This window comes from Vespula pensylvanica, chromosome 9 (assembly GCF_014466175.1).
Source record: "Vespula pensylvanica isolate Volc-1 chromosome 9, ASM1446617v1, whole genome shotgun sequence".
NCBI classification, from domain to species: Eukaryota; Metazoa; Arthropoda; class Insecta; order Hymenoptera; family Vespidae; genus Vespula; species Vespula pensylvanica.
In genome coordinates this window covers 6,263,911-6,283,967 of record NC_057693.1, presented here as the reverse complement: position 1 = coordinate 6,283,967, position 20,057 = coordinate 6,263,911, and the positions used below count along the sequence as shown (strand labels likewise).

At 29.3% G+C, this 20,057-nt stretch overlaps 5 protein-coding genes across 12 annotated transcripts; 3 read left to right on the top strand and 2 right to left on the bottom strand.

Moving 5' to 3' along the window:
• The first annotated feature begins 127 nt into the window (after positions 1-127).
• On the top strand, positions 128-7,048 carry LOC122631960 (zinc finger FYVE domain-containing protein 9). Of its 6 annotated transcripts, none has more exons than XM_043818243.1 (15): positions 128-455; positions 675-2,774; positions 2,921-3,153; positions 3,221-3,320; positions 3,406-3,485; positions 3,693-3,813; positions 4,276-4,422; positions 4,511-4,633; positions 4,755-4,919; positions 5,007-5,166; positions 5,258-5,673; positions 5,759-6,002; positions 6,092-6,212; positions 6,354-6,515; positions 6,603-7,048. In XM_043818243.1, exons 1-15 carry the CDS (start codon positions 398-400, stop codon positions 6,756-6,758), a joined length of 4,386 nt encoding a protein of 1,461 aa, XP_043674178.1. In that variant the 5' UTR covers positions 128-397; the 3' UTR covers positions 6,759-7,048. The 6 variants fall into 6 exon arrangements, with proteins under 6 accessions (XP_043674178.1, XP_043674177.1, XP_043674175.1 ...); XM_043818242.1 differs by having other exon boundaries at positions 4,231-4,422; XM_043818240.1 differs by having other exon boundaries at positions 4,204-4,422.
• A 463-nt stretch (positions 7,049-7,511) lies between these two features.
• LOC122631984 (protein phosphatase inhibitor 2-like) lies at positions 7,512-10,215 on the bottom strand. Its single transcript, XM_043818292.1, has 4 exons — positions 9,964-10,215; positions 9,190-9,360; positions 8,934-9,022; positions 7,512-8,770 (listed from the first exon to the last, which is right to left on the bottom strand). Exons 1-4 carry the CDS (start codon positions 10,041-10,043, stop codon positions 8,553-8,555), a joined length of 558 nt encoding a protein of 185 aa, XP_043674227.1. The 5' UTR covers positions 10,044-10,215; the 3' UTR covers positions 7,512-8,552.
• Positions 10,216-10,854: 639 nt separating this feature from the next.
• LOC122631968 (protein CREBRF homolog) lies at positions 10,855-14,606 on the bottom strand. 3 transcript variants are annotated; one of them, XM_043818258.1, is made up of 7 exons: positions 13,665-14,606; positions 13,339-13,502; positions 12,853-13,128; positions 12,347-12,763; positions 11,722-12,216; positions 11,474-11,596; positions 10,855-11,404 (listed from the first exon to the last, which is right to left on the bottom strand). In XM_043818258.1, the coding sequence occupies exons 2-7, from the start codon at positions 13,490-13,492 to the stop codon at positions 11,310-11,312; spliced, it is 1,560 nt and encodes a 519-aa protein (XP_043674193.1). In that variant the 5' UTR covers positions 13,493-13,502; positions 13,665-14,606; the 3' UTR covers positions 10,855-11,309. The 3 variants fall into 3 exon arrangements, with proteins under 3 accessions (XP_043674193.1, XP_043674192.1, XP_043674191.1); XM_043818257.1 differs by having other exon boundaries at positions 12,853-13,502; positions 13,661-14,606; XM_043818256.1 differs by having other exon boundaries at positions 12,853-13,502.
• Positions 14,607-14,863: 257 nt separating this feature from the next.
• Positions 14,864-18,254, top strand: LOC122631963. The gene is made up of 4 exons (XM_043818246.1): positions 14,864-15,222; positions 15,299-17,340; positions 17,467-17,753; positions 17,833-18,254. Exons 1-4 carry the CDS (start codon positions 15,148-15,150, stop codon positions 18,000-18,002), a joined length of 2,574 nt encoding a protein of 857 aa, XP_043674181.1. The 5' UTR covers positions 14,864-15,147; the 3' UTR covers positions 18,003-18,254.
• A 98-nt stretch (positions 18,255-18,352) lies between these two features.
• Positions 18,353-20,022, top strand: LOC122631979. Its single transcript, XM_043818280.1, has 3 exons — positions 18,353-18,787; positions 18,873-19,087; positions 19,148-20,022. The coding sequence occupies exons 1-3, from the start codon at positions 18,471-18,473 to the stop codon at positions 19,597-19,599; spliced, it is 984 nt and encodes a 327-aa protein (XP_043674215.1). The 5' UTR covers positions 18,353-18,470; the 3' UTR covers positions 19,600-20,022.
• The last annotated feature ends 35 nt before the right edge of the window (positions 20,023-20,057 follow it).

Sequence of the window (20,057 nt, the reverse complement as noted above, 5' to 3'; positions counted from 1 at the left end):
GCTGAAGTCGTTTGTATTAATTTTCCGAAATCCTACAGTTTCTTTGTACAATAACAATCTTTTAAAATGATATTTTTTACTTTCTTATCGAACGAATAGTGTTTGAAGAAAAAATATCGAACTGTAATATTTTGTTTTTTTTTTTTTTTTTTTTTTACATTTTATAATACGGAAATTTCGTTTCTCATAAAATAACAAACTTCGACGTTAGAATATTATCAAGAAATAATATTCTTTGTTATCTTTTCTTACGTGTTTACAAAAAATATCTATAATCCAGTATCAGTGCACATCGCTCTTGCGCCTTTGACACTGTTACTACATGTTTTACTATCAAAAATCGTATAAACCTGTTTTATACATGGTACTTATTCTATAAACGCCAGTGATTTATACAATGGAGAAATTTGCAATCGATTTAGACAAGGTTCTTGATGACTTCGAATTTAATGAAGGTATATTATAAATTATTTTTGTTGATATTTATTTTCTAAATGAAATTAATTCAATTCATAATTGGTTTATTAATAAGATTATTATTGTTTGGTACGTATTGTGATATATTTTATATGAACATAAAAACACTTTTTGTTCAAAATATTTAATTTTTATATATAATATAATGTAATTAAAGTAATATATATATATATATATATATATATACATTTTTTCAGATTGTGCAGAGCAAATAGCGTCTGTAACTTCTCCAATAACTAACGCTACATTGCCTGTAGATAGGTGTGGTATAGAATCGACATCTACAAACGTAACTACTGTTGACAGTGGCAGATTAATTCAAGAATTCGAAGTATTGTCATTTGGAAAGCATGAGAACAGCTCTAATGTTATTACAGAAAGTAAGTCTTCGCTTGACAAAAACATAATCTTGCCGCAAAATAATTATCATAAAGATGATTCGGCACGAAAATGTACAGACTCCATAAATCATTTTCATGCAGAAAATTCTACCAGTGACCATAAAGTTACACAAAAGCAATGTATATATCATCAAGATCCTGAACCTATTTCTATTACAATTTATAATAACACATCTCAGACGTTATTGACAAAACAACAAAATAGTAATAACAACCAGCAACTTCAAAATAGATACGATAAAAAATTAAATCAACCAAATATAAAGCCTACTGTTAGCAATGTGTTAAATAGTTTAAATGAATATATAAATGCGCCAACGATAAGTTTGGATTATGTAGACGGTATGTTGGATAAACAAGAGATTAGGCCTAAAAAACAACCTGATATGGTTAATGAGGAAGAAGTTATATCTAGTACAAGTACAGAGATCATTGATCATAATTTAACTACAATTACAACAGATAAAAGTAAAATAGTTGAAGAAATATGCAATGATGTGGAACAAAATGTTCTATCATTGAATCAGGATGTAATAGAAAATACAAATCAATTTGTTAATGCAGATACGTTGCAATCTTCAAAATTACATGTAGAGAGTAATAAACAGGATCTTAAAAATATTGAATACAAAAGCGAAGAAGTAGATAATAATGAAGATATTGATTCTGATAAACAAGAAAAAATTATTCAACCCAATACAGAAGATATTCAATATGAGCATATACATGTATTTGAAGATAAAAAAATTAATGATAATACTTCAGAAGATGTATTAGAGTCGGATACTGCATGTAAAATAACAGATGAATTGTATACAACTAAAATTTTAGAAGCTGAAGCAATAAATATTTCTAATGGGATAACTTCTGAGAAGGTAAATGAATCTCATATTGATGGAAACACATTGCCATCAAATTCTCATGAAACTACGAATGTTGCATATTCTGCACAAAAGCCAGTTGGATTTAATAATATGAATGATTTATCAGAAGAAGAGTTAAGTAAATATTTAGAAACATTAGAAATAGAAGAAAAATTAACGGAAAATAATAGAAAACTACCAAAAAAAGCAGTGCATGTTTTGTTTTATGAAACATACAATAATACTGCTGAAAATAATATAAGTAACAATACATTTTCTTATGAAGAGTCTAAAGACGATAAAAAAAGTCATGTAACAACTAATAAAATTGACAATAGCCAAATTTTAGAAAAAGAATTTAAAACAAAAACTGAAGAATGTTCTGAAAAAAGTTCTGTGAATAAACATGATCAAGACATAGTAAGAGAAAAAGTATCTGATAATATTTTACAAGATGAAAGATATATGAAAAAGTCTAATAATTTTACAACCATTATTCCTGTAAATAAAGAAGAACACATACAAACAAAAAGTGATAATAACATAATTGTTAAAGACATGGAAAATTCTGTAGATAATGTAGAATATGTTAAAGATACAGAGACAAAAAATCAACCTACAAATGAAGCACAAAGTTGGGCATCTTCTGAAGATAAACACGTGCTTAAAATTGGAAATAATGAATCTGATCAATCAGAAGAAATTTTACAACCTGTTAAAACTAATGTTTGTACAATGCAAAATAATAAAGATATAGTTTCATCTTCAGAACAAAATAATAATCAAATTAGTGAATTACAAATACTTGGTAATACTAGTTATGATACCAAAGACAAAAGTCATAAGTTACAAGATAATAAAACTTTAAATGATGTTGTTAATTTATGTACTGATATACAACCAAAAAGTACAGATGTATGTGCAGAAAATAATTCAGAACATAATGAAAATACAGAAGGAGGAAATAAAGCAGTTCGTCCACAAACTTTAGATATCGCTTTAACAGTTAGTATGAATGACCATCATACATCAGGTATATAATATTATATATTTTTTTTATATTTTTTATTTAAAAAGTAATTATTGTATTATTTAATCCAAAAAAAAAAAAATATAATGAATACTATTTTTAGTCGCAAATTTTTATAATATGAAATGTAAAAAAAATAATTAACACAGGTTCTCCTAGTAACACTTCCAGGCAGCAAGGTACATCAGAAAATGAAGGTAATGGTACTAACAGCCGAGAAACAGTGGTTGATCTCTCAGAAAGTACTTTAGCAGAGTCTGTTAAAATACTTGGAAAACAACCACCCTTCTGGATTCCCGATAGTGATGCTTCTAGTTGTATGTTATGCGATTTAAAATTTACTGTCCTTAAGCGACGCCATCATTGCCGTGCTTGTGGAAAGGTAAATGATGACTTATGTAAATCTAAATTACATTCTTTATCTTACATTTTTTTTATTACTATTGCAGGTGCTCTGTAGCAAGTGTTGTAATATGAAATACAAATTGGAATATCAAGGTAATATTCATTCAAGAGTCTGCGTTGCCTGTTATCAGCTTCTAATGAAAGGTAAATGTTTTTTATTTCAATATGTATAAAAAATTTTTGTTTCAAATGTATAAAAATATTTGAATAAATGTTGTTTTTTTCATAGCTGAAAATCAACACGAAGCAAATAATTGGCCTACAAACTGTGTAAGCTATGGTAACAATGGTGAAGTTAACTCTCCTCAAGTAAGTGTAGGGAGTAACATAATGAAGATTGTAAATATAGTAATCCTACGGCTCTCATATAGATATGTTATACTTGGAGTGCATCTTCTTAAGAAAGAAAAGAATTACTTATTGCTAATAGTAGGATTATTTTATAAATGATTATAGGGAAGACCACCTAATCCAAATAATCCTATGGAATATTGTTCAACTATACCACCTTTACAGCAACTAGCAGGTGGATTGCCGCCGCCACCACCAACAGTAATGGTGCCTGTTGGTGTTCTTAAAAGGGAGGGTAGTACAAAGCAGCGTTCAGAAGGATCTAAGTCTGTCATGTTTAGTGATGGTGAGTAACATTTGTATAAAAAAAATTATATATATTATCGAATTATTACATATATAAATTTATATAATGTTTAGCTAAAGGTCTGGAACAAGAGTGATTGATTCAAAATATTTCATATCTTACTCTTTCATTCTTTAATTATTGCTAGTAATTTTACAAATGTGTATATGTATAATTATATAACTTGTACAACTATAATCCTAAAGCCATCCACATATATATATTCCATCCATTTATGTTAAGTTCTTTATTTTTTTGTTATCTCATTAATGTTAATCCCCCACATATATATTTTATTTTTTGACTTTAGTTTTTTTTAATACATATTTATGTTATCAATCCTGCCCCTTCCTGTTTGTTTTCTTTTCACACACAAATAACTAAACATAGGAATAAGGCCTGGATGTGACCTGACAGAACTAGATTCATCTTGGGATTTAAAACCACCTTATCGGAAAACAGGAAACAAGCGAGTATCTGCTTCTGATTCATCTTCAATATCCGGTGGAAGTAAAAAACAAAATCTATTGCCTTTGGACCCCAATACAAACAGTTACATACCACAAGATCCTAATATGCTACCACCAACAGTCACCATACATAAAGGCCGTAAGAAAGCAATATCATATTTCAAATAATTATGATTAGAAAATATCAATCACTTTATTCTATCATAATTTTTATTTTGTGTTTTTAGAAATTTCTTATCATAACGTGACCGACCAAGATCTTCTTTACAGAACATTAAAAAATGAATGTGAACCACCAGTAATGTTTGCAATTAACAAAAATCTTTATGCATATGTTAAAATAACAAATTGTAAGTAGAAGAAGTAATCTATACAACATGAACAAAAAATAGATATTATAAATTTATTTTCTTATATTTTTTCTTTTTCTTCTTTTCTTTTCTTTTCTTTTTTTTTTTTCCTTCTTTTTAGTAAGTTGCTGTGTAAACAGAATATGTTGGAATGTTACTTCAAAAGGATTGGCCTGTGTTGGTCAAGATGAAATTATATTATTATTAGAAACTTTACCAGATGAAACTCAAATACCAAAAGATCTTCTTATGTATATTAATCATATATACGTAGAAGCAACAAAAGGTTAATATTACATATTTCTTTTGTCCTTAAATTACGAATTGTATATAACAATTTATCAATTTTTTTTTTACATTATGATATACATAGGTAATACGATGACAGAGCTTTCTGTCTCAATACATCAGGGAGGCAATCTTTTGGGCTCTCGTGAACATGCAGGATTTTTATTTATTCGACAAACCTTACAATGTTTACAAAAAATTGTTTTACCACCAGCACCTTTTCTAGTAGGCCTTTTAATTCATAGGTACGTTTTAAAATACAACTATTTGTTAAATTAACGTCAAAAAAAAATATATATATATATATTTGTACATACATTCACATTTGTTTGTCAGATGGGAGACTCCATGGGCAAAAGTATTTCCGTTACGTCTTGTATTACGTCTTGGTGCTGAATATCGTTATTATCCTTGCCCGCTAGTCTCCGTTAGATTTCGAGATGCACTTTATTTCGAAATTGGACATACAGTTATGAAAGTGTTGGCGGATTTTAGAAACTTTGGATACACGTTACCGGGTGTCAGAGGACTAACGATTCATTTGAAAAATAGAACAACAGATGTTATGTTTCCTAGAAATAGATACGATCAAGTTATAAAGGGTCTAAATAATTCTAATGATCATGTTTTGGCATTTGCCTCGAATTTTAGTATTACTGCTGATTCACATTTAGTGTGTATACAAACAAATACAGGAGATGAAAGCAGTTACCAAACACAGGCTATTAATATTCAAAATAAACCAAGGACAGGTACAATTTGTTTACTACATCATATAAAAACAGCTTTAATATACGATATAAAAAATACAGATAAGCTCAAGCGTTTCTTTTCTAGTAACTGGAGCAAGTTTTATAGTCATTAATGGTGCATTAAAATCATCAATGGGATTGTCTGCTAAGTCGAGTATAGTAGAAGATGGTTTAATGGTAGAAATAATGCCAGAAAAAATGGAAGCTTTAAAAGCAGCTCTTAAGAATATGCATGATTTTTCAATTGGCTGTGGACGTCAAGGTGCAGCAGAACCAGATGAAACTGTAAATATAAAATGGGTAGAGAATGATGTGCAATTTAATTTAGGGTAAGACCAATAATAGATCTTTTGGGTTCATTACATGTTTTGGTGATTTGTAATTTTTTTTAATTTTGTTTAAAATCATATACTAACAGAGTTAAAAGTCCTATCGATGGACAATTAATGGATGGAGTACCTTCTATCAGAGTTCATAATGCTACAGATTATAGAGGAACCAGTCGATTTATTCGTTGGACAGAGGTCTTCATTATTAAAGTATGTATAATATTTTATTAATCTTACCTTATATATTCCATTAATAATGTGAGATATTATATTTATTAAAATAAATTAAAATAAGTTTATTGTTTTATATATTAAAACAATAAATTATAAAAAAATAAATTATATCCGCAGTCAGACGATCATCCAAATGGTGTTCACGATCCTATGGACATAAATAAATTATCAGAGAGTATAGCAAGGGCCACATGTGCAGCTTTAGTTAAACTTTTAGATCTTCTAGCAACTGCAGGACTTACAAAAATTGGTGTTAGGACTACTATTCATCCAGATAATGTATGTTATAATTATACAATTTTTTATTTGTTATTAAACATTCATATATATCGTTTCATTCTTTAAATAATTTAATAATGTATATAGGTTGGATATGAAGCTGGTAGTGAAGGTGCAAAGTTACCACCTATCTATATGAACAGTCTTGATAATGAATTAATACAAATTCTACATAAAGCTGCACAAAGCAGTCAAGATACCCATACTGTGCTTGAATTAATATTCTATGTGCTTGATGAGTAAAAACAATTATGTACATATATTATGACATCTAGATAATTATAGTTGAATAATGTGGCACTATGAAAGATCACACACATATGACATTTTTTCAATTTATATTAATTGATTAATTGTAACATAGAAAATTCGGACATTTATTCGAATGTTGGATTACTATTTTCTATATAATCATGAAACAGTAATAGAAATGTTCAGCACTGTAATATATCTTCTTTTATCGCTGACTGTTTTATCTTATAAATGTATTAATAATCATTGTTATGTTAATAATATTGTGCTTAAAAAATCTCATTTGTCGATCTTTATCCAATTTTATTATACTATGACTACAAAGCTTTTGTACATAATTTCATTGAGTCAATAAAATTTTATTATTATAGTTTTATGTACACGTTCTGAAAAAAATTATGTTTTCTACACGTTTTGAAGAATTTATGAAATTTTTTCAATTTCTTTTATAATATATTCCCAATAAATTTCTTTGTAATTAATATAATTTTCTTGCTATCTGATATAATGGCAGTTTTGCAAAAGAAATATTTTTTAGGAAGTATTAACAACTAAAATTGAGTTTTTTCTTAATTTACACATAAATTGCGACATGTTATTAGATCACTAATTGCATTTTTTTTTTGCTTTTAATACAACTGTAGCATAAAAAAAGTATAATATTATATATATATATATATATATATATATATATATATATATATATATTAAGTGTAATAAAATTCAATAAAAAGATAAGAACGATTAATTGATAATTAATTTATTTATCTTTGGATAATACATCTTTTGTTTCCTATGCATGGCAATTATTAATATAGTTAATAAGCATACTAGAAAATAGCTTAAAGTTTATTTGTAATAGTTCCGCGCAACTTTCATCAAATTCACTTTCGTTTATGGAAATAATTAAAATCTAATGTAAAAGATATATTATCAGAATCTTTATTGATTTCTATCACTGTAATAAAAATGTATCTAATTGTCAGACGGATATATTGTACAATATATTGTTATTTGACTTCAAAAGGAATGGCAACTCTAATATATATGCATACACTTTCTTTGATTAGTCACAATCATGTACCTTTTTTTAAGCTATGCTACGTTTAATACGTTACTTCTAATTACATATTTCAGTCCATTGTTACATTCAATGGCTTATGTCTATTTAGTATATATAAGAACGATTATAATCATTATAGTATGGAATACTTGATTAAGTTTAACTGCATTCTTCTCAAAATTTGTGTATTCCTTTCTATTCAATACTGCACACGTAAATTTGTACTAATCTTGACACGAGGTTGGTAATGGTTGTTAAATGTAATTTAATTACAATGATGCAATGTTATATTATTTCTATTATGCACAGTAACATAAAAAAAAAAAAACCAAAAATATAATATTCTAATAAATATGAGTCCTTTTAAATGCACGGCAATTCAAATTATAATTTCAATTGTACATATATACAAAATTATTACCATGAAAATGCCTAATTTATAATAGTAGTCATTACACTGAAATATATATATATATATATATATATATATATATATATATATATATATACACACATACAAATATAATTAATATAAAACGAATATGTAAAGAATTATCAAATAATAATGAGTCTTAATGGAATTTTAATATAAATTAAAAGATGTAACTAATCAGTAACATACTGAAACTAAGAAATTATAAAAGTCTGTTATATTTATTTACAAATGATGACATAGAACTATCTATGATATAAAATTGGATTACTAAAGACTTGTTTATTATTTATTTGTTTTCCCTTCTCTTACAGGACGGCATGCATTTAAAACGTGTTTTAAATGCGCTCTCTTCTTCCGATGATGTATCACTGTCAATTTTATTTTCCACTTCATCCTCCTCGTCTTCATCTTCATCTTGTTCCAAAAGCTGTTTACGTGCTAATTGAACAGCATGCCATTCGCGATAATGACCTTTTCTTTTTGCTTCAAACGCTTTCCTTTTTTCTATAAGTAAAGCAAATTATTTTGCAAAATGGAAATAATGAAAAATTAAAAATTTTTTCCTTTCAAATGAGTTATACGTTCTTATTATCTTTGGTAATATTCCTTCATTAATATTCTTTTGCTAAATAAATTTTGTAAAAAGATTTTAAAACGATTGCTTCACCTCTTTCCTCTGGTGTTTCTTCATCCTCTTCATCCTCGTCTTCTTCACTTTGCTCTTCAAAAACTTTTGCTTTAGTACCTTCAGCTAATCTAAATTTTTATAAACAATTTTGAAAAATTTCTAATTTGAATTAATTATCTCGAATTAATAAAAATTTAATAATTACATAAAATGTAAGTCTTTAATTAACTATTTTATAGTAATAGCAATATACTTAAATGATCTACACACACACATATACCAATTGAATACTCACTTAGCCGCAATGGCAACAGAGTCTAATTCATCGAATTCATGTTCACTGCCAAGGCCTTCATAATTATATGGGGTTTTAGGTTCATCTATTTTCATATGGCCATAATCTTTTTCGGGCGGATGAAGAGTTGCAATAATATTCATTTCATCCCATTTTGTTTCTTTATTTGGTCTATGAAAGCAAAATAAAAAATGATATACGAATATTCTAATCCTATTAAATTTTATAAAAACAAAATAATGATTATATATGTATATATATATATACAAAATAAATATATTATACATTATATAATATATTATATATTATAATATATATGTAAAATATATATACACAAAGTATTTTTTGTGTAAATAATAAATTCAGGGATGCTGTACTCGTACATGCTATGTATTTATCATTATTTACTATATATTATTATATCGATTAAATAATTCACGGATTTATATAACGTAGTATATTTTTTAATAAACTAGTACAGTCACAGCATCCAATTTCGATGATTCTAATTTAAAAGATGTATATATCAACTATAAACGAAATATACAAAATACGTCATTCTTTTGTAATATCATTATTTTTAACATTTAATTATTGAATATTCATTCTTTCGCTGTATTTCAAATTTGAACGAGAATATTAAATGTGTATAATATGTATATACAATGTAAACTTGTTCCGTTCGTTCTAGTCATGCAAAGAAAATTTTCTGTGAGATCATCGTTTTAATTTTACTAAGTGACGATATAAATGTACAATATAATAAATGATTACCTAGGCGCTTCTGGATTATCGAAGCTGCTGGACGTTTTCAAGATTCCTTTGGAAGGCCGTTTGGACAGATTTTCTGCCATTATTTTTGAATAGAAATAATCACTTACGGTATTTTTCGCATAATCGGCATAGTTACTTTGAAATTTGATTCGCACCAAATAACCTCACTCCGTATACACCGCATATACACGCACAAATACTAGAACTGTTTCTGCTTTATCGTCATTCTACCGTGATTAAAATATATAATAGTTTTACGCAGCAAATATTTAATGGTATAATACTCGACCAATCATTTCTCAGCAATATTCAAACGATAAGAATGAACCAATAGAAATCATTCTTGAAACAAACAACGCTCTAAGATCATTTGTTTATTACACAATGATTTTTTTTATTAAAGCTATTATGTAGCTTTCAGATAAAAAAAATAATCCAAGAATACATTTTGTCTCATAGAAAAGTCATTCGATTGTTACCTGATCGATAATATTTTTTTTTTTTTTTTTCATGAATATCAACGAACAAGATTACAGATAAGATTTAATAATAATATCTAACTAATTTAATACATGAAAAGGATAATATAATTCTTTGATTATATAATATATTGTAGAGATCATGTTATCGACATTATTCATACCTATCCTTTTCCTTTAAAGAAAGAGAGCGACGAAGGAGATGTATTTCTTCGTTTTGTTTTTTTCTTTTTTTCTACAATTTTCATAAAGATGTAAACATACGCTTTCATGCCCTGTTATATGATAACTATTGATAAACTATTGCTTTTTTCTAAAACGTCCTATATGTATATACGCGTATATACACGAAAGATGTATTTACGTGATCAAATTTACAAATATAGGAAGTAAAATAGTTATATTCTACTACTACAGAGAATAAAAGAATTTTATTACAGGGTATTTCATTGAGTGGTCAGTTTTACTGCATAAATAAGGTACATCGTTCCTGCTTGATTAAGATTAAAAAAGTAGTATGTACAGTTGAACCAATACTATATACAATAACAAAGAACACAGTCTTTAACAAAATGAAGATAGTATCATATTATAAAAGCTGAGTACACAAAATTGTCGGTTCTGCGATTTCCTTAAGAATATGAATTTCTACCTGTAATTATAATATAACGATTATATTTATTCACATTAATCAATAAATTAACAATAGTTCCTTAGCGCATTTTCACAAAAACAAAATGAAGCTGTTTTAATGTAAAAGCATAATTTCTCGCTCGCTCTCGCTCTCGCTCTCGCTCTCTCTTTCTCTCAATCTTCTGTACATAAGTATAAACATAAAGTTGATGTAAAAAAAAAGATTCGTTTATATTAAAAATCATCAATGCCACCATCAGGCACTCCTGCTTTGACCTTGTCTAACACTTTATTGACAAATTCTGTAGAGTGATTTGCTATGCGTATCTCTGTAATAGGAAATATGATATTAGGATATCAATATTTTTATGTATATAATTATGTTGAGTTATACTAACTGGTGGCCAATTTGCAATATTTTTCCATTTGTCTTGTTAGTTCTTCCTGATTTTCAGGATTAGGTTCCGTTAGTTTAGCGGCTAAAGTTTGTTTTGCTTGTGATATACCTTGGATCAATCGTCCTATGATAAAAAATCGTGTCATTCAAAGTAATCATTACATTTATGTTTGTATACACATATACACATGTATAGACAAAGCGAAGCTTATATATACTTTAAATAAATCAGAACTATCTTTACTCAACTGTGCTCTTGTTCAAGACCATGTAACTTTATTTTGTTAGCTTCGTGTTGAGCTTTTTTCTTAAGACGACATGCGCGCGATGCTAATTTATTTTTTTCTTTTCGCGTTTTAGGCCTTGCTGTGAAAGGCAGTTCAGAAACAGGGGTCATATCGTTTATAACGCGCGAGAGCTTATCTAATTCTTTGCCAATGCTAAAAAGTTTTCGTGGATTTGGAGTAAGATCATTGCCATCTCCTTTACGTGCTTTACCACTGTGCTTGATTCCTCTGAGAGCACAATGAGGACTGAATACAGGATCCGTAGCTTCGTTCAAAACATGAGGATCTTCCAGTCGTGTTCTCGCAACTAAACGTTGACCTTTTGGACCCTTGGCTTGAACATTATATTGCCAAAAGTATCTTTCTTTTTTACTATGTCTACTCTCTCTTCCTATGTCTGCTGTATCACCTCCTAGACTAACATTACTTTGGTCTTCTCCATCGCTACCACCAGTATCTGTAACAAAATAATTTCGTTATATTTCTTACAAATTACGGAAAAAAAACTAGTTTTTCTTTGTTTTTTTTTTATTTTTTTATTTTTTTGTAATATAGCACGAGATATATTTTAATATATGTTTGAATACCATTATCACTGCTGTAATCATCGTAATGATCACTGTCATCATCACTGTCTTCGTATCCTTCATCGTGACTAAGGGGATCTAAATAACAAAGTGGGTCTGGACTAAGAGCACCACCAGTGCTTAGACTACTCGTAGATCCTGCTTCAACTAAACTAAGACTGCCAGTACTTAAGAGATGTTGTCGTGGTTCTCTATGAGCCCAAATTTGTTCTAATCCCATGGATTGTGTTGGTGCAGACATAGAGAGCCTAGAAACTTTAGGTTTACCACTCATACCAGACGCTGTATCAATTTGGCTAGTTACTGGAGTATTAAACGAACTTTCGTTTCGTTTCATTAATAACTCGTGGAGAGTAGACGGGCCAGTTGATCTTGTTGCTGTATGAGGAGAAGTCGAAGAACTTGCCGTAGAACTACCTATGAAGTATCATAATAACGATTATGTGAAAAATGAATAACGAATGTAAATTAAAGCAAAAATGATAAAACAAAAAATCTATGCGCACCTGCAACATTGCTAGTTCCTGGACTGGTAAAAACAGGTGGACTGACACCTTCAAAATTATCCGTTATATTTATTTCTCTATTCAATGTAAATCCACTAGTAGTTGTATATGTTGGACAACTTCTGAACGCAGTTCCCGTTTGTGGAAAGCTACTGGATGCAAATCCTGATCCACTATTATTAAACAAAGAACCACCGGAAGCAATGACATTGGGTCCGATCCTTAACGGTTGAATGTATTCCTCTGGCAATAGTAAATCATCAAAATTTAAATCTCCTAGAAGTGTATCATCATTGGCATTTAATTCAGCAAGTGTAGGTCCTTGTATAAGATCTGCTTTATCAACTTGGAATATATCATCATCATCCATTTTAAAAGATATATCCAATTGATCTGGATCCATTTTGAAAGGAGATTCAACATGCTCCGGCCTATTACTCCAAGTAGATGTTTGAAGAGGCGAAGGAGAAAATTGGTCGTATATACCTCTTGTTCCTCTATGTCCTCCAGGTATTGGAACGGAGGCAGAAGATGGACCCATTTCTTGTGGAGGCTCATGTTTTACTATACTATCCATTGTGTTATCTTTAATATCCAATAAAAGTTCTGGATAACTAATATCTCCCATTTGCGAAACCATGTATGTTTCACTGTACCAACATAAATGTTTTGCATTTGTAGAAACTTTAAACTCTTCAGATGATCATGTCTATATATATATATATATATATGTGTGTACTGTGTGTTTGCGCGCGCGCGCACGCGCGCATGTATGTATATATGTAAATATAGTATAAACAATAGATACCTACGTTACTCGAGCCTGTTGTTTCGTTTATTTATATACACAGAAACAATGGTAGTTCTTTCACATTTGAGTAGAGGATTAAAAGAGAATATATAATATTGTTATTAAATCACTTGAAAATTTCACTTATTTAATCGATCTTTCGTAAAGGGGAAAAAAAAAAAAAGAAAACAGAAAGGAAAAAGCTTAATGCAAACATCTGTGTAAAAACATTCTTTCGTTAAATTCAATTAGTATAAGAAGCGCATGTCTAAACACGCGTGGTCGGGACGCGCGGATTAATCACACTTTACGATGTAAATATTCGTGCGTAAAGTTCTTTAAATTCACAAATTTTCGATAATATCAAACATTGCGTATATAATAATCCCGAACACTGGTTTACACAGTCTATTAGACAGTCTACGCGAATGTCTAGTCGATCGGTTTACATACTGGACCCTCTACGTTTACGATATCCACGCACGATGACCATGACTTTCGTCAGCAAGTATTTTCTTCTATAACCGACAACATCGCAAGTAGATGTACATTTTCCTTTTCCAAATGAAATCTGTATTTTTCTTAACCAAAAATACAGCGTATAGAAAGAAATAATAAACTCTTCTGACACCTAATATGGTCCATACACTTAAGAAAATAATACGTTCGCAAGCTCCTCAGACAAGGGTTTGTTATTGTTTTGCAGTGAGATCGTGAGCAAAATATTACTGAGGTTTGCATAAATGAGAAAAGGTCACATGATATGTAAACGGATAATCGGAATATTGTTGGTCAATCAAGGGACAAACCAACGTTTCTTATTTAGGGAATTTACATTTATTTTCGACCATTCGACATTACCTACCTATCAGAGAATATTTAGACGTGATTCATCCCATACATTCTTCTATATTGTATACGTTATTGGTTGAATATAATCGATCATACGATTAACTAACATTGATTTCGTAGCATGGCATTCTTTCTTTCTTTTCTTTTTTTTTCTTTTTTTTTTTTTTTTAAGCAGATTTATTTATATAACAATATTCTCAACTAGTTTAAATACTGTAATATGTTCTCTCGCGATAAGTATGTATGGTTTGTTTTTTATGTTAAATTTTTCATCGTCGTCGATAAATGGATTCAATTAATAAATTTATAAATTTGTGATATCGATATAGGGATAAAAATTTTAATAACGTTCGATCGTTATCATATTAAACTTTTAATGTAATTCGTTTCGAAATTCAAAAAAAGAAATTCTTCTTCGCCTGGAGTTAAATTGATCTATCTACCAATCACGTTGAAGCTATAAAGTAAAACGATTTCGCGCGGGATATTAATTTCCTGATAGTGAAATTTCAATATCGTAGTGGTGTGGCGTTGTCGAGTGAACGTTATTTGAATACTTTGAAATATTTTTTACGCGATATATGTTATCGTAAAAATTGAAGAAAGAAGTGTTACTTGAATTATTTTATATTGTTGCTGTAAACGATTAAGATATGCAAGGTCAATTTAATAATGATGCGGAAGAATTTGAGCCGAGAATTACACCTAAGCCTACAACGAAAGTTGAGGTACATCCATTTTCATATTGTAACTTTAATCTTTCTTCAAAACTTTATATAAATAGATAAAACATGTCGTATGTAGAATTTTGCAGTTTCATCGGTGCCAGAAGTATCTCTTATTTTTGATAAACCTTCAGAGAATAGGAATGTGAAGTCTGACGTCTCTGCTTCTCCTTCTTTTAACAAGCATGCATCGTATGCTTCTTGGAGAGAGTATAATTTTTCTAAAACTCCTAATTATAAGGTTGATGAGATTAGCAATTCACATAAAGTTCAACATGATTATACACATAACCCTTTAACCTCTATACAAAGTATCGGTAGAAGTAACGATTCGTACGGTAATGGTAATAGAATCTTAAAAAAAGATGTACATGTTCATAAAAGAGAACAAGATTATGTAAGATCATGTGCACCACATAATTATCCATCTAATACCAAATGTGTGACATCGAATAATCCTAGTAAAGATTATTCAGACTATAATGAGAGAATAAGACTATTAAATAATTCTAAAGAAAATTTGAATACTTGTAATGATCGTTATAATCATAACACAAATATACCTTATGCTCCTGCAAATAAAAAAGATTTAGTTCTTCAAAATTGTGTGCAAACACAGGTCAATGCGGAGAATCATCCACATGTGCATAATTTAACTGCTCCAAATGTATTTTCTAACAATAAATTTCCACCAATGTCACATCCAAGTTATCCATATCCATATTTTGATATGAGCACATATCCTTTTCCACCTTTTTATCCAATGCACCATCATAATACGGATAATCATGAAACAATAAAAAATTTATTGCAATTAGTGAATACACAAAGCGAACAGATTCAGTCTTTACAATCACAAGTAGATAATCTTTTAAAAATGCAGAAAGATATTCTAATGGACAAAAAGAAATGTGTTTGTTCAACTCAAACAGTACAACAAAATGGATACATTCATGCAGGAACTATAGATACTTCCAATTATCAAACAACTCAAAATCAAAAAGTTAAAAGAAATGCCTGTCAAAGTACCTCTGTTATAGAAAGAAATTTAGAAAATAGTAAAGATATTAGAATTAGAAATCAACCAGAACTTATTCTATCAGAGCAACATGCAGAGAAAGGTGTAATGGAACAACAAGTATCTATTGGCGTGATGACAAGCTTTGAATTTACGGTTCAAAATAATCCTATTGTAGTGGATTATGAAAATCTTCAAAAGGATGAGATACAGAATGATGTCATAAACAGACAAAATAATAAACATTTGCAGGAGACTTGTGAAACATTAAAAAGAAATAAAAATTGTTTCGCAAGACTTCCCGTTGGACAGTTGGAAAATATAGTCGAAGATTCTGAAAGTTATTTATCTTCTAGTCAACCACAGAGTAGTAATTTTAATGTAAGTTGTTCGATGAAAGATCTACAGGAAAAGAGGAATCATGTAGATACTCAAAACACACGAAGTGTTCCCGTAGAAAGAATAAATGGATCATCTCAACCAAATAAAGATATATTTCAAAATTCTAATAAAATGAATGCACAGAAGCAAACATATTCACCAATAGAGAAACAAAGAAAAAAAGAAGATATGCAAAGACTTACAAAAGATGCAGCATTTTCTCCTTATAATTACGAGCATTGTGTAACGAATGATGTACTTAATAATCCAAAAGAATACACAGAAACAAAGAATGAAAACAGATGTGATAAATCTGATGGTTTCACGAAAACACATAAGCATGTAGAAGATAGTTTGGTACTAAGTGGTGGTGATTTTAAAATAACTGAAATGGCTCCAGTAACACCTGAACCAAGTATTCATGTTGACATGCAAGAGTATTCTAGCGATGAAGAGAGTGATAAAATTAAACGAACTTCTAAAGTTGGATGGACTTTCTATAATAACGTTTTAGGACAAGTGAATCAAATTTTACAGAATTCATCCACTGTGGATACTAGCGATCCAAAAGATGTAAAAACAAGAAACAATGTAGAGCAAGATGAAATTGAAAATAAAACAATATTAGACACTGTGAAGGTTGCCACTTTAGAACAGCTACGAAAACTTGGTATTAGTTTAGTGGATAAGCCCGAATCTAGAGAAAAAAATGGTACAAGAAAGTATGTATTCTTCTATGGCATTTTCTAGATTTATTTATAAACAAGATATTATTTTTAATTTATCCTATTATATAATTATTATTTATTTTATATAACATATATTATTATATAATATTGTTTTTGTAGAGTAGAATTTGATTCATCATTTTATCCACGATTGGACTATCAAGCAAATATTACTCGTGCTACAAGTGGTATAACTGAAACAAATACAAGTATGCACATGAAAGCATTAGCATTAAAATATTTAAGTGATGAACAACTTGCTGAATTAACAACACAAAAACAGGGATCTACATCATTAAAACAAGTTATGTTAAGTAATATGCAAGGAACTAACTTGTCATTTGCTACAATGCGTTATCTGGAAAGATATCAATTGCTCCCAGGAAAAAATAATGTACAAATTGAAGGTAAGGGATTTATATTTTTCAAAATGTAATCTACAAAATATAGCAATTCAGAGATGATGACAAATACTACCCTTTGCAGATGATAACGTAATGTGCCTGGAAGGATCACCAAAAGCAGATCTGAAAATAGGAAACATTAAACATAGTCCAATAACGCAACAATATCCGTATGCACAAATGTCTCGGACCAATTGTCCTAGTAAGATATTAGATATATCAACATTGAAGCAAATGCCTAAACTTTTATAAATATATAAATTTATGTAATTTATTGAATTTCTTTAAAAAGTAGAAATTCTACAAATTTTTATATAAGCTTCCTAAGGCCTGGTGCAGAATAATTTTAATATTTTTACACATGTACAAATATATTTTATATATATGCATAAGTAATAATAATATTTTATATTAGAACATAGTGATTATTACGATATCAATGTTATAAAAGTTGATGACTTTTTTTTGTACCGACTTAATAAAGTATACGATTTGATAATGAAATCTATAAAGAAAAATGAATTCATTATATTTTTGCAGTAAATATATCGTTTTAAATTGATTTATTTCTTCTACATGTCTATATTTGTAAATTAAATCTGGATTTTTTTTATCTCACGAAAACAAGAGAGCAACGATCGAGTATTTTATGATCGAGACAGAATTTAACTATTGACCCGATAAAAATTTTTTGATAGGCGAAAATTAAAAATATTCCTAATGGAAAACGAGCATGTTTCTTTATCAGAAATACAAACGGACAGATCCCTCAGTAGTAGGACCTCTGTTAATGATTTCGAGAACAGAAACGGAAGTTCAGAGGACTATGAAAATGAACATGATCGAAAGGTTCGAGACGACCTCAATTTAACTTTAGATCTTCAAAATGTAGAGATTACTGAAAACGGTGATATTTTATACGGCAATACATTCGAAAAACTATCAGCTAACGCAGAACAACCAGAGAATTCGTTACTTACGAATAAAAATTATCGAGAGTTTGACAACAACGAAACTGAGGAATCCAAATATATAGAGTATTTACTATATCATAAAAAATTTTAATTTTAGATAATTACGATAAATGATCGTCGATATTTTATTAATTCTTTACGTTTTCAGTCGTGCTCTTCGGGAGCGTATTAATTCATTAAACGAATTGATGATGTACTTGAGAGAGGAATTAAAAAAAGAAGCTACTCTCTGGAGAAAAGAAAGAGAAGAATTTCAATTATTGAGAGAGCAAAGCGATATTTATGCATTAGAGGAAGCTACTGCAGCTGCACGTGCAGCTGCAGCTGCATATGCAGCCGAATCTCCTCTTTCTAATGATATAGGTAACGAAACGTGATACATTGTTGTACAACGAATACTATTATGATATATGATTTTTATAGATTATATTGTTGATGTAACATCGGAGAAAGCATTAACAGAGCTTACGATATTAGAATACGAGAAGAAACTTGCAAAATATCAGGATACATTAGCATTAGCCCAAGCAGAGAAACGTTATAACATGCATCGTCAAGTGGTTGCTAAAGCTTATGAACGGAGATTGGCAGAAATCGAGCAACTGTGTAACGAAGAATTGAAAAAGATTCAACAAAATGCAAGTAACTTGCAACCGCTTAGAGAAATGATGTCGCAATGGTATACCGTTAACAGAAATCACGGGGACACAGCACAAGAATATAATTTCAACGTAACAGAAAGCAAAAATAATTCGGCTTGCACTGTAACGGAATATTCTAATTTCCACGTGATCAATGCGGAGGCAAATATGATACCAGAGATTTTAGTGACAAGATATAACAACGACGATCTTTCAAAAGGCGATAAATCTTAAAAAAGAAATTTTCGAGATTTTTTTAATATGTATTGTAAATCAATTTCATGCGATTGTTTCACAATATGAAGCAGATCTGAGATTATTAGACCGACGACGAATTTGTAAAACGATCATTTTTGCTGTAATAAAATTTCGAGTATTTTTTTATATACATAAAGAAAGAATAATCGAATTATTTTAATATTAAAAAGTATACAAAAATGAAGAAGTAAAAACAAAAATCTGAATGATCGACGATCGCTCATCGAACGGATACGTTTCTTTTCGATACGGATCTCCCTTCAGAATGAACGTTTAGTCAATTTATTAACACCACTCAATTTCTTCTTGCCAAAAATGAGAATACACGTTTTTACGATCGCGCAGTTCTTGCGATTTACGATCGTACCGCCACGATAAGATTCGTGAGACGTGGCAACGTAACTGAACGATACGCTACGGCTCGTACACAAACT

Excerpts from the sequence above, each read along its gene's own strand:
- LOC122631960 (XM_043818238.1), top strand. The coding sequence starts at position 398 with ATGGAGAAATTTGCAATCGATTTAGACAAGGTTCTTGATGACTTCGAA. Across the intron at positions 3,486-3,632 it reads GTGAAGTTAACTCTCCTCAA|GGAAGACCACCTAATCCAAA; the intron begins GTAAGTGTAGGG and ends AAATGATTATAG. Across the intron at positions 6,516-6,602 it reads CTACTATTCATCCAGATAAT|GTTGGATATGAAGCTGGTAG; the intron begins GTATGTTATAAT and ends TAATGTATATAG.
- LOC122631963 (XM_043818246.1), top strand. The coding sequence starts at position 15,148 with ATGCAAGGTCAATTTAATAATGATGCGGAAGAATTTGAGCCGAGAATT. Across the intron at positions 15,223-15,298 it reads AGCCTACAACGAAAGTTGAG|AATTTTGCAGTTTCATCGGT; the intron begins GTACATCCATTT and ends TGTCGTATGTAG. Across the intron at positions 17,754-17,832 it reads AAATAATGTACAAATTGAAG|ATGATAACGTAATGTGCCTG; the intron begins GTAAGGGATTTA and ends TACCCTTTGCAG.
- LOC122631968 (XM_043818257.1), bottom strand. The coding sequence starts at position 13,492 with ATGGTTTCGCAAATGGGAGATATTAGTTATCCAGAACTTTTATTGGAT. Across the intron at positions 12,764-12,852 it reads AGGAACTAGCAATGTTGCAG|GTAGTTCTACGGCAAGTTCT; the intron begins GTGCGCATAGAT and ends GATACTTCATAG. Across the intron at positions 11,597-11,721 it reads TGGTCTTGAACAAGAGCACA|GACGATTGATCCAAGGTATA; the intron begins GTTGAGTAAAGA and ends TTTTTATCATAG.
- LOC122631984 (XM_043818292.1), bottom strand. The coding sequence starts at position 10,043 with ATGGCAGAAAATCTGTCCAAACGGCCTTCCAAAGGAATCTTGAAAACG. Across the intron at positions 9,023-9,189 it reads TCTGTTGCCATTGCGGCTAA|ATTAGCTGAAGGTACTAAAG; the intron begins GTGAGTATTCAA and ends ATAAAAATTTAG. Across the intron at positions 8,771-8,933 it reads AGAAACACCAGAGGAAAGAG|AAAAAAGGAAAGCGTTTGAA; the intron begins GTGAAGCAATCG and ends CTTTACTTATAG.
- LOC122631979 (XM_043818280.1), top strand. The coding sequence starts at position 18,471 with ATGGAAAACGAGCATGTTTCTTTATCAGAAATACAAACGGACAGATCC. Across the intron at positions 18,788-18,872 it reads GAGGAATCCAAATATATAGA|TCGTGCTCTTCGGGAGCGTA; the intron begins GTATTTACTATA and ends TTACGTTTTCAG. Across the intron at positions 19,088-19,147 it reads TCCTCTTTCTAATGATATAG|ATTATATTGTTGATGTAACA; the intron begins GTAACGAAACGT and ends TGATTTTTATAG.